The sequence below is a fragment of the Oncorhynchus nerka genome, linkage group LG24 (genome assembly GCF_034236695.1).
Source record: "Oncorhynchus nerka isolate Pitt River linkage group LG24, Oner_Uvic_2.0, whole genome shotgun sequence".
Classification (NCBI taxonomy): Eukaryota; Metazoa; Chordata; class Actinopteri; order Salmoniformes; family Salmonidae; genus Oncorhynchus; species Oncorhynchus nerka.
This window is the reverse complement of record NC_088419.1, coordinates 80,778,692-80,791,849: the sequence shown is the minus strand read 5'-3', so window position 1 is coordinate 80,791,849 and position 13,158 is coordinate 80,778,692. Positions and strand designations below refer to the sequence as shown.

The following is a 13,158-nucleotide window of genomic DNA, read 5'->3' as shown; positions in this document are numbered from 1 at the left end:
CCTATACCCCAGACCTAGACCTCAGGCCCTATACCCCAGACCTAGACCTCAGGCCCTATACCCCAGACCTAGACCCTATACCCTAGACCTCAGGCCCTATACCCCAGACCTAGACCTAGACCTCAGGCCCAATACCCCAGACCTAGACCTCAGGCCCTATACCCCAGACGTAGACCTCAGGCCCAATACCCCAGACCTAGACCTCAGGCCCAATACCCCCGACCTAGACCTCAGGCCCAATACCCCCGACCTAGACCTCAGGCCCAATACCCCAGACCTAGACCTCAGGACCAATACCCTAGACCTCAGGCCCAATACCTCAGACCTAGACCTCAGGCCCAATACCCTAGACCTAGACCTCAGACCCAATACCCCAGACCTAGACCTCAGGCCCAATACCCCAGACCTAGACCTCAGGCCCTATACCCCAGACGTAGACCTCAGGCCCAATACCCCAGACCTAGACCTCAGGCCCAATACCCCCGACCTAGACCTCAGGCCCAATACCCCCGACCTAGACCTCAGGCCCAATACCCCAGACCTAGACCTCAGGACCAATACCCTAGACCTCAGGCCCAATACCTCAGACCTAGACCTCAGGCCCAATACCCTAGACCTCAGACCCAATACCCCAGACCTAGACCTCAGGCCCAATACTCCAGCCCTAGACCTCCGGCCCTATACCCCAGACCTAGACCTCATGCCCAATACCCCAGCCCCATACCCCAGTCTCAGACCTAGACCTCAGGCCCAATACTCCAGCCCTAGGCCCAATATAACCAGCCTCTGGTCCAGCCTCTGGTCCAGCCTCTGGCCTAATCAGATCATGAGGAGCAGCAGACCCCTGAACACACCACCACAAACCACTTGTGCCCCCGCATTCAGCTTCCTGATTAGACACCAGCCTAAGCGGACAGGAATACACACGGAACATTAGCCAATAACAGTCTGTTCTCTGGGAAGAAATGTGTGTCAAGGACCAATCAAAAATAATGACATCAACAGGAAACTATTAGAGTGTAATAACCATTCTCCTGATCCCTGGACTGTTAGGATTTGGAAGACTTTTGGATAGGAACTGTTTTTGTATGTTTTTGAAAACAACCATTGTCTACACGGCTCGGGGAAGATTATTGTGTGTGAACTGTGAACATTCCACATATTCTAAATGTGTTGCTGAAAATACACTGTGCACTAGTGACTAGAAGAAAGACATGCACTAATTCAATAAGTAGTGTCAGTAGTTTTTGTTATGCCCCATTGTCTTACATCAGATAGCACAACTTTCATCTGCAGGGGGTTTGTAAGCTTGACAGTAGCGACAATATCTCTGTGGGCCGAGTTAAGTAAAAGGTGAATTGTGCCCAGGAGGTGTGGGATAAGCAGTACTGGTCTAACATCATTCAGCTGGTCTAACATCATTCAGCTGGTCTAACATCATTCATCTGGTCTAACATCATTCAGGCATTGTTCATCATCAGTTCCATCCTCGTTGTCCTATTAGTCTTGCATTTCCTACAGACTGCTTTTCTTGTATGTCTCCTAGGCTGGACACCATTGTCATATCTGCTGGCTGGATTGTTCTAAGATGGCGTAGCAGTCAGACGTCTTTTGTCCTCATCTTGTCGTGTCCCGTGTATATCTTTTTCTTCGCATATATTTTTTATAATTTTTCGAAAACTCAACTTCAAAACACACCTGCAACCCGCCTCACTCAATGTGGTGCGGATCTGTTTTTTTCTAAAGTATTATTCACCTCAAATCCGGAATCCCCCTACAGATGCTAGCCAGCTCACTCGCTACTAGCTAGTAGTCAGTAAACCACTGCTAGCGGTCATCAGCTAACCTTTATCTCGGAAATCTCTCGCCAGTTTGTACAACGCGACTCATACCAGAGCATACCAGACCTGTTTTCTCACCATATCCCCGGATTCCTACCGCAAGCTCTGGACATTTTCATCTGGATCATCGCAGCTAGCTAGCTGCTATCCGAGTACTGGCTAACGTCGGTCCCAGAGCAAGCACCAATTAGCCTGGAGCTATCCCATGCTAGGCCCTTTCTCCCGGCTAGCTAAAGAGGCCCACCACTCCTGGGCTACAATACCCGGACCCCTTCTACTGCCGGTATGGGGCACGGAACCCCGCCGATCCTTCATGACTGGACTACGACGTAATCTGCTCGAGGGGGTATTCAACTGGCCTCGATATCGGGCCGTCCCCTGAATGCCCATCCGCTAGCCACGGCCCGCTAGCTGCTAGCTGGCTAGAGCATATTGGACTGTTAGCTGTATAGATCCATTGGCAAATTTCTTGGGCCACTACACCTATCTTGCCAAATGGACTTGGACCCCTCTACTACTCGGGAACCCTATTAATCCATCACGACTGGTCTATCAACGTCAATTCACGCGGAGGCCAAAACAAGCTTTCCTCCAACGATATGTCCCTATAAGACCCTTCTGCTAGCTTGCTAGCCCCAGTCTGCTAACTTGCTAGCCCCGGTCTGCTAGCTCAAATCAAATCAAATGTATTTATATAGCCCTTCGTACATCAGCTGATATCTCAAAGTGCTGTACAGAAACCCAGCCTAAAACCCCAAACAGCAAGCAATGCAGGTGTAGAAGCACGGTGTCACAGCAAGGGCGGTTTGTTGCTCCAGAGACTTTCCGTTCACCTTCACACTCCTGGGCCAGACCACACTCAATCATATGACCTACTGAAGAGATGAGTCTTCAGTAAACTTAAAGTAGACTTAAAGGTTGAGACCGAGTTTGCATCTCTCACATGGGTAGGCAGACCATTCCATAAAAAATGGAGCTCTGTAGGAGAAAGCCCTGCCTCCAGCTGTTTGCTTAGAAATTCTAGGGACAATTAGGAGGACTGCGTCTTGTGACCGTAGCGTACGTGTAGGTATGTACGGCAGGACCAAATCAGGTAGGAGCAAGCCCATGTAATGCTTTGTAGGTTAGCAGTAAAACCTTGAAATCAGCCCTTGCCTTGACAGGAAGCCAGTGTAGGGAGGCTAGCACTGGAGTAATATGATCAAATTTTGGGGTTCTAGTCAGGATTTTAGCAGCCGTATTTAGCACTAACTGAAGTTTATTTAGTGCTTTATCCGGTAGCCGGAAAGTAGAGCATTGCAGTAGTCTAACCTAGCAGTGACAAAAGCATGGATTAATTTTTCTGCATCATTTTTGGACAGAAAGTTTCTGATTTTTGCAATGTTACGTAGATGGAAAAAAGCTGTCATTGAAACAGTCTTGATATGTTCTTCAAAAGAGAGATCAGGGTCCAGAGTAACGCAGAGGTCCTTCACAGTTTTATTTGAGACGACTGTACAACCATTAAGATTAATTGTCAGATTCAACAGAAGATCTCTTTGTTTCTTGGGACCTAGAACAAGCATCTCTGTTTTGTCCAAGTTTAAAAGTAGAAAGTTTGCAGCCATCCACCTCCTTATGTCTGAAACACATGCTTCTAGCGAGGGCAATTTTGGGGCTTCACCATGTTTCATTGAAATGTACAGCTGTGTGTCATCCGCATAGCAGTGAAAGTTAACATTATGTTTTCGAATGACATCCCCAAGAGGTAAAAAAAAATGGTGGTCCTAAAACGGAACCTTGAGGAGCACCGAAATTTACAGTTGATTTGTCAGAGGACAAACCATTCACAGAGACAAACTGATATCTTTCTGACAGATAAGATCTAAACCAGAACTTGTCCGTGTAGACCAATTTGGGTTTCCAATCTCTCCAAAATAATGTGGTGATCGATGGTATCAAAAGCAGCACTATAAGGTCTAGGAGCACGAGGACAGATGCATAGCCTCGGTCTGATGTAATTTACCACCTTCACAAGTGCAGTCTCAGTGCTATGATGGGGTCTAAAACCAGACTGAAGCATTTCGTATACATTGTTTGTCTTCAGGAAGGCAGTGAGTTGCTGTGCAACAGCCTTTTCTAAAAAAAATTGAGAGGAATGGAAGATTCGATATAGGCCGATTCGTTTTTATATTTTCTGGGTCAAGGTTTGGCTTTTTCAAGAGAGGCTTTATTACTGCCACTTTTAGTGAGTTTGGTACACATCTGGTGGATAGAGAGCCGTTTATTATGTTCAACATAGGAAGCAGCTCTTTCAGTAGTTTAGTTGGAATAGGGTCCAGTATGCAGCTTGAAGGTTTAGAGGCCATGATTATTTTCATCATTGTGTCAAGAGATATAGTACTAAAACACTTGAGTGTATCTCTTGATCCTAGGTCCTGGCAGAGTTGTGCAGACTCAGGACAACTGAGCTTTGAAAGAATACGCAGATTTAAAGAGGAATCCGTAATTTGCTTTCTAATAATCATGATCTTTTCCTCAAAGAAGTTCATGAATTTATTACTGCTGAAGTGAAAGCCATCCTCTCTTGGGGAATGCTGCTTTTTAGTTGGCGTTGCAACAGTATCAAAAAGGAACTTCGGATTGTTATTATTTTCCTCAATTAAGTTGGAAAAATAGGATGATCGAGCAGCAGTAAGGGTTCTTTGATACTGCACGATACTTCCAAGCTAGTCGGAAGACTTCCAGTTTGGTGTGGCGCCATTTCCGTTCCAATTTTCTGGAAGCTTGCTTCAGAGCTCGGATATTTTCTGTATACCAGGGAGCTAGTTTCTTATGACAAATGTTTTTAGGGGTGCAACTGCATCTAGGGTATTGCGCAAGGTTAAATTGAGTTCCTCAGTTAGGTGGTTAACTGATTTTTGTCCTCTGGCGTCCTTGGGTAGACAGAGGGAGTCTGGAAGGACATCAAGGAATCTTTGTGTTGTCTGTGAATTTATAGTACGACTTTTGATGTTCCTTGGTTGGGGTCTGAGCAGAATATTTGTTGCATTTGCAAATGTAATAAAATGGTGGTCCGATAGTCCAGGATTATGAGGAAAAACATTAAGATCCACAACATTTATTTCATGGTACAAAACTAGGTCCAGAGTATGACTGTGACAGTGAGTAGCTCCAGAGACATGTTGGACAAAACCCACCGAGTCGATGATGGCTCCGAAAGCCTTTTGGAGTGGGTCTGTGGACTTTTCCATGTGAATATTAAAGTCACCAAAGATTAAAATATCATCTGCTATGACTACAAGGTCCGATAGGAATTCAGGGAACTCAATGAGGAACACTGTATATGGCCCAGGAGGCCTGTAAACCGTAGCTATAAAACGTGATTGAGTAGGCTGCATAGATTTCATGACTAGAAGCTCATTGCTATCGTAAATGTTAGCAACACCTCCTCCTTTGCGGGATGCACGGGGGATATGGTCACTAGTGTAGCCAGGAGGTGAGGCCTCATTTAACACAGTAAATTCATCAGGCTTAAGCCATGTTTCAGTCAGGCCAATCACATCAATATGATGATGAGTGATTAGTTCATTGACTATAATTGCCTTTGAAGTAAGGGATGGACAAGGCATATATACAAGGCTAGCTGTCTGAATCGCCATGTCTCCAGCCAGCCCAACAACTCGCTGGACCCCTATTGATCACCCGGCTATGCATGCATCTCCCTAATATCAATACACCTTGTCCATTACTGTCCTGGTTAGTGAATACTGTCTTATTTCACTGTAGAGCATCTAGCCCTACTCAATATGCCTTAACCAACCATTTAGTTCCACCTCCCACATATGCAGTGACATCACCTGGTTTAAATGTCTCTGGAGACAATATCTCTCTCATCATTACTCAATGCCTAGGTTTACATCCAATGTACTCACATCCTACCATACTTTTGTCTGTACATTATGCCTTGAATCTATTCTCTCACGCCCAGAAACCTGCTCCTTTTCCTCTCTGCTCTGAACCTACTAAACGACCAGTCCTGATAGCCTTTAGCCGTACCCTCATCCTACTCCTCTTCTGTTCCTCTGGTGATGTAGAGGTTAATCCTGGCCCTGCAGCCCCCAGCTCCACTCCTATTTCCCAGGCGCTCTCTTTTGCTGACTTCTGTAACCGTAATAGCCTTGGTTTCATGCATATTAACATTTGAAGCCTCCTCCCTAAGTTTGTTTTATCCACTGCTTTAGCACACTCTGCCAACCCGGAAATCCTAGCCATGTCTGAATCCTGGCTTAGGAAGTCCACCAAAACCCTGAAATTTCCATCCCTAACTATAACATTTTCCGAGAAGATAGAACTGCCAAAGGCGGCGGTGTTGCAATCTACTGCAGAGATAGCCTGCAGAGTTCTGTCTTACTATCCAGGTCTGTACCCAAACAATTCGAACTACTACTTTTAAAAATTCATCTTTCCAGAAACAAGTCTCTTACTGTTGCCGCTTGTTATAGACCACCCTCTGCCCCCAGCTGTGCCCTGGACACCATATGTGAATTGATTGCCCCCCAAGTCCTTCTGTTCACCTGACTTAGAATTCCTCACAATCAAATGTCGACCGCATTATCTACCAAGAGAATTCTCTATGATTATAATCGCAGCCGCATATATTCCCCTCCAAGCAGACACATTGATGGCCCTGAACAAACTTCATTTGACTCTATGTAAACTGGAAACCACATACCCTGAGGCTGCATTCATTGTAGCTGGGGATTTTAACATGGCTAATCTGAAAACAAGACTCCCTAAATTCTATCAGCATATTGATTGTGCAAACAGGGCTGGTAAAACCCTGGATCGTTGTTATTCTAACTTCCGCGATGCATACAAGGCCCTCCCCGCCCTCCTTTCGGAAAAGCTGACCACGACTCATTTTTGTTGCTCCCTGCCTATAGACAGAAACTAAAACAGGAAGTTCCCATGCTCAGGTCTGTTCAACGCTGGTCCGACCAATCTCCACGCTTCAAGATTGCTTCGATCATGTGGACTGGGATATGTTCCGCATTAAGTCAAACAACAACATTGACGAATACGCTGAGTCGGTGAGCGAGTTTATTAGCAAGTGCATCGGAGATGTCGTACCCACAGCAACTATTAAAAGATTCCCAAACCAGAAACCGTGGATTGAAGACACAATTCACACAAAACTGAAAGCGTGAAACACTGCTTTTAATCAGGGCAAGGTGACCGGAAACATGACCGAATACAAACAGTGTACCTATCTAAACTGTGACATGTTTAACACCCCGGCCATCCTACAATCTAAGCTTGATGCCCTCAATCTCACACAAATGATCAATGAACCCACCAGATACAAACCCAAATCCATAAACACGGGCACTCTCATAGATATCATCCTAACTAACTTGCCCTCCAAATACAGCTCTGCTGTTTTCAACCAAGATCTCAGTGATCACTGCCTCATTGCCTGTATCTGTAATGGGTCTGCGAGTCAAACGACCACCCCTCATCACTGTCAAACACTCCCTAAAACACTTCAGCAAGCAGGCCTTTCTAATCGACCTGGCCCGGGTATCCTGGAAGGATATTGACCTCATCACCTCAGTAGAGGATGCCTGGTTATTCTTTAAAAGATCCTCCCTCACCATCTTAAATAAGCATGCCCCATTCAAAAAATGTAGAACCAGGAAAAGATATAGCCCTTGGTTCTCTCCAGACCTGACTGCCCTTAACCAACACAAAAACATCCTGTGGCGTTCTGCATTAGCATCGAACAGCCCCCATGATATGCAACTTTTCAGGGAAGTTAGGAACAAATATACACAGGCAGTTAGGAAAGCAAAGGCTAGCTTCTTCATGCAGAAATGTGCATCCTGTAGCACACACTCGAAAAAGTTCTGGGACACTGTAAAGTCCATGGAGAATAAGAACACCTCCTCCCAGCTACCCACTGCACTGAGGCTAGGAAACACTGTCACCACCGATAAATCCACTATAATTGATCATTTCAATAAGCATTTTTCTACGTTTGGCCATGCTTTCCACCTGGCTACCCCTACCCCGGTCAACAGCCCTGCACCCCCCACAGCAACTTGCCCCAACCTCCCCCACTTCTCCTTCACCCAAATCCAGATAGCTGATGAAAGAACTGCAAAATCTGGACACCTACAAATCAGCTGGGATATACAATCTGGACCCACTATTTCTAGAATTAACTGCTGAAATTGTTGCATCCCCTATTACTAGCCTGTTCAACCTCTTTCGTATCATCTGAGATTCCCATAGATTGGAAAGCTGCCGTGGTCATCCCCCTCTTCAAAGGGGGAGACATTCTAGACCCAAACTGCTACAGACCTATATCTATTCTACCCTGCCTTTCTATGGTCTTCGAAAGCCAAGTTAACAAACAGATTATCGACCATTTCGAATCTCACCATACCTTCTCCACTATGCAATCTGGTTTCAGAGCTGGTCATGGGTGCACCTCAGCCTCGCTCAAGGTCCTAAACAATATCATAACTGCCTTCGAGACATTACTGTGCAGCCGTATTCATCGACCTGGCTAAGGCTTTCGACTCTGTCAATCAGCACATTCTATTCGGCAGACTCAACAGCCTTGGTTTCTCAAATGATTGCCTCTCCTGGTTCACCAACTACTTCTCTGATAGAGTTCAGTGTGTCAAGTCGGAGGGCCTGTTGTCCGGACCTCTGGCAGTTTCTATGGGGGTGCCACAGGGCTCAATTCTCGTATTGAGATAAACTTTTGTTATTGACCAAATACTTATTTTACACCATAATTTGCAAATAAATTCATAAAAAATCCTACAATGTGATTTTCTGGATTTTTTTTCTCATTTTGTCTGTCATAGTTGAAGTGTACCTATGATGAAAATTACAGGCCTCTCTCATCTTTTTAAGTGGGAGAACCTGCACAGTTGGTGGCTAACTAAATACTTTTTTGCCCCGCTGTATATCTCGCTGGTCACCCCCAAAGCCAATTCTTCCTTTGGCTGCCTCTCCTTCCAGTTCTCTGCTGCCAATAACTGGAACGAACTGCAAAAATCATTAAAGCTGGAGACTCTTACCTCCATCACTAGCTTTAAGCACCAGCTGTCAGAGCAGCTCACAGATCACTGGACCTGTACATAGCTCATCTGTAAATAGCCCATCCAATCTACCTCATCCCCATACTGTATTTATTTATTTATCTTTCTCCTTTGCACCCCAGTATCTCTACGTTCACATTCATCTTCTGCACATTCTACCATTCCAGTGTTTAATTACTAAATTGTAATTACTTCGCCACTATGGCCTATTTATTGCCTTACCTCTTATCCTACCTCATTTGCACATAGATTTTTTTCTACTGTATTATTGATTGTATGTTTGTTTATTCCATGTGTAACTCTGTGTTGTTGTATGTGTCAAACTGCTTTGCTTTATCTTGGCCAGGTTGCAGTTGCAAATGAGAACTTATTCTCAACTAGCCTACCTGGTTAAATAAAGGTGAAATAAATAAAAAATATCGCCACCCAGAATGGGTCGGTGTCCAGTATGGATTTGAGAGAAGAGAAAATAATTATTTTAAAACAGACTTAGTGAAGGCTGATCAGTATGGTGTGATAGTCTCTCACTACAGGCAGACAGCTAATCCTCCTGTTTGTAAAGGAGAGCGTTCACGGTCACGCACATAGACATGTTTTCATTTAGGACCACTGTGATGACGCAACACACCAGACATGACCCGAGGTGTTAATAGTTACTCTGTCCCCCAGCCGGGCCCAGCCGGGCAGAGCCGGCCACGCTCTAGACTAGCAGATCTGGGTGATACACACACACACACACACACTCAAACACCATACACTTTGTGCACACACACACTCTCTGTCTCTAACACACACACATATACTCACACACACACACATGCATCAGTCAAACCAAGGCTAGAGTGGAATGTGTGAACAGGTCGAGCCACAAAGCCCAATGTTCACGTTTTAAACCACAGAGACACATGGAGCACTGTGAGGGGTTGATAGATGTATCATGGATTAACACCACAAACACTCATATAACCCTAATTCTCCACACACACACACACACACACACACACACACACACACACACACACACACACACACACACACACACAGACACACTATTCTAACCCTAACTCTCCTCACTCACACACACACACACACACACACACACACACACACACACACACAATTATAACCCTAACTCTCCTCACTCACACACACAGAGACACACACACAGACACACAATTCTAACCCTAACTCTCCTCAAACACACACAGACACACAATTCTAACTCTCCTCAAACACACACACACAGAGACACACAATTCTAACCCTAACTCTCCTCAAACACACACACACACAGACACACAATTCTAACCCTAACTCTCCTCAAACACACACACACAGACACACAATTCTAACCCTAACTCTCCTCAAACACACACACAGAGACACACACACAAACACACACACAGACACACAATTCTAACCCTAACTCTCCTCAAACACACACAGAGACACACACACAGACACACACACACACGCCAGCTCAACCTTTCTCTCTCTGCATGATATAAAAAAGGAGAGCAGAGCAGAAGGGATGAGAGGAGGGAGAAGAGGATGGGTGAGAGGAGGGAGAAGAGGAGGGATGAGAGGAGGGAGAAGAGGAGGGAGAAGAGGAGGGATGAGAGGAGGGAGAAGAGGAGGGAGAAGAGGAGGGATGAGAGGAGGGAGAAGAGATGACAGGATGGACAAAACAGTTGAGTGGAAAGGAGAGTATGACAGGAGGAGGATCTGGCCCTGGTTAAATCAACTTTTCTTATCCTGGGGGAGATCTCCTGCTCCACTTGTGAAAATATGTTCCTCCTACTTCTCTAAGGCATCCACAGATGTTCAGGTCGTAAACATTTTGGAGACACACACACACCTGCTCTGCATGCAGGTCATAACATCCTCATTGCTCCTTCTCCCCCCAACCCGACTCGGCAGATTACATCAATTACATGACATCTGCTGTGAAAGAATGTCAGTCAGTCTGTCTGCCCCTGTCTGTGTTCTCCATTAAGGCTCAGTCGCCCAGATAGACGTTTGGAGTTTAGAACTTGAGCGGGCAGGAACAGCTGGGTCTGGTTCCATTTTGCCCGGCACCAATATGCTCCCTACCCCTCCTCCTTGGACCTAACCCTTCATTGTTTGCCTGGAAAGGTATAGCAGTGTAGTGGTGGAGCTCCCACCATATTCCTTACACCTTACAGATCTACAAACACCAGAGAGTTTTAGGGGGAGTATAGGAGGGAATTTTGACCGTGGTGCTGTGTCCCTCATAGCTTACCATCCATCTGTCTTCCTTTGTGTCTATAGATCATGCAGCAGATGAGTGACCATCGTTATGACAAGCTGACAGTGCCTGATGACATTGCAGCCAACACCATCTACATGAACCTCCCTGGCAAAGGTCATGTGCTGTTACACTGCACCCCAGAGGAGTTCCCAGAGAGTGCCAAGGTGAGCAAACACACTCACACACACACACATACGTACAGTATACACACATATTCACATGCACGCATACACTAACACACACACTCTGGGACTCTTGGATATCAGCTCGTATGGGAGCAGTGAATGTTATTGTCTCTGTAGCGGTAAGGCATGGTTGAGGATGAGCCATGTCATTTACATTCCTCAGTGTCACTACACAGTAACTCACTCTGGCTTCCTGGTTACCACATCACCAACACCCTGCAATCTGCACAGACAGCTCCAACACCTAAAATGTACTCTGTGGTTAAAACCCAAACTTGAACATTTATTTTTAGTACGAACCGTTTATTGAAATATGTCTCTTTGGATTTGGAACCGTTGTCCAAAGGCTGACTATTATATTTTCCTTGAGGATTGGCTGAAGGGAAATTCAAGCCAAACATTATAAAATCAGAGTGACTGCCTCTCTTTCCTGTATCAGACCACTGTGGGGACGTGTGTATTCATATGTGTCCTGGATGGAAACTTTGGACACTTTCTGCCTCTGAGCACCAGCTGTGTGATGAAGAATCATTCACGTAGAGGTGTTGGAATCCCAATATTCAGTGGTGTCAGACCATAGGGATACATATCTGTGTGTCAGACACAGTTCCATGTAAACACACACACACAAATACACACACTCACTCTCTCGCTTTTTCTCTATATATTTCAAAAGCAGCATGATTGAACATCACATCTACAGTTGAAGTCAGAAGTTTACATACAGTGGGGCAAAAAAGTATTTAGTCAGCCACCAATTGTGCAAGTTCTCCCACTTAAAAAGACGAGAGAGGCCTGTATAATCATCATAGGTACACTTCAACTATGACAGACAAAATGAGAAAAAAAATCCAGAAAATCACATTGTAGGATTTAAGCCAGTACATGTCCAGGCCCGTCTGAAGTTTGCTAGAGAGCATTTGGATGATCCAGAAGAAGATTGGGAGAATGTCATATGGTCAGATGAAACCAAAATATAACTTTTTGGTAAAAACTCTACTCGTCGTGTTTGGAGGACAAAGAATGCTGAGTTGCATCCAAAGAACACCATACCTACTGTGAAGCATGGGTGTGGAAACATCATGCTTTGGGGCTGTTTTTCTGCAAAGGGACCAGGACGACTGATCCGTGTAAAGGAAAGAATGAATGGGGCCATGTATCGTGAGATTTTGACTGAAAACCTCCTTCCATCAGCAAGGGCATTGAAGATGAAACGTGGCTGGGTCTTTCAGCATGACAATGATCCCAAACACACCGCCCGGGCAAGGAAGGAGTGGCTTCGTAAGAAGCATTTCAAGGTCCTGGAGTGGCCTAACCAGTCTCCAGATCTCAACCCCATAGAAAATCTTTGGAGGGAGTTGAAAGTCCATGTTGCCCAGCAACAGCCCCAAAACATCACTGCTCTAGAGGAGATCTGCATGGAGGAATGGGCCAAAATACCAGCAACAGTGTGTGAAAACCTTGTGAACTTACAGAAAACTTTGACCTCTGTTATTGCCAACAAAGGGTATATAACAAAGTATTGAGATAAACTTTTGTTATTGACCAAATACTTATTTTCCACCATAATTTGCAAATAAAATCCTACAACGTGATTTTCTGGATTTTCTCATTTTGTCTGTCATAGTTGAAGTGTACCTATGATGAAAATTACAGGCCTCTCTCATATGTTTAAGTGAGAGAACTTGCACAATTGGTGGCTGACTAAATACTTTTTTGCCCCACTGTACACTTAGGTTGGAGTCATTAAAACAAATGTTTAA

At 45.0% G+C, this 13,158-nt stretch overlaps 1 protein-coding gene across 1 annotated transcript in view; it reads left to right on the top strand.

The window, feature by feature from the left end:
• Positions 1 to 13,158, top strand: part of ddah1 (dimethylarginine dimethylaminohydrolase 1) — a 163,028-nt gene that overhangs the window by 110,727 nt on the left and 39,143 nt on the right. The window contains exon 5 of the mRNA XM_029633226.2: positions 11,231 to 11,374. Coding sequence (XP_029489086.1) covers positions 11,231 to 11,374 — 144 coding nt within the window. The remainder of the gene's footprint in view (positions 1 to 11,230; positions 11,375 to 13,158) is intronic.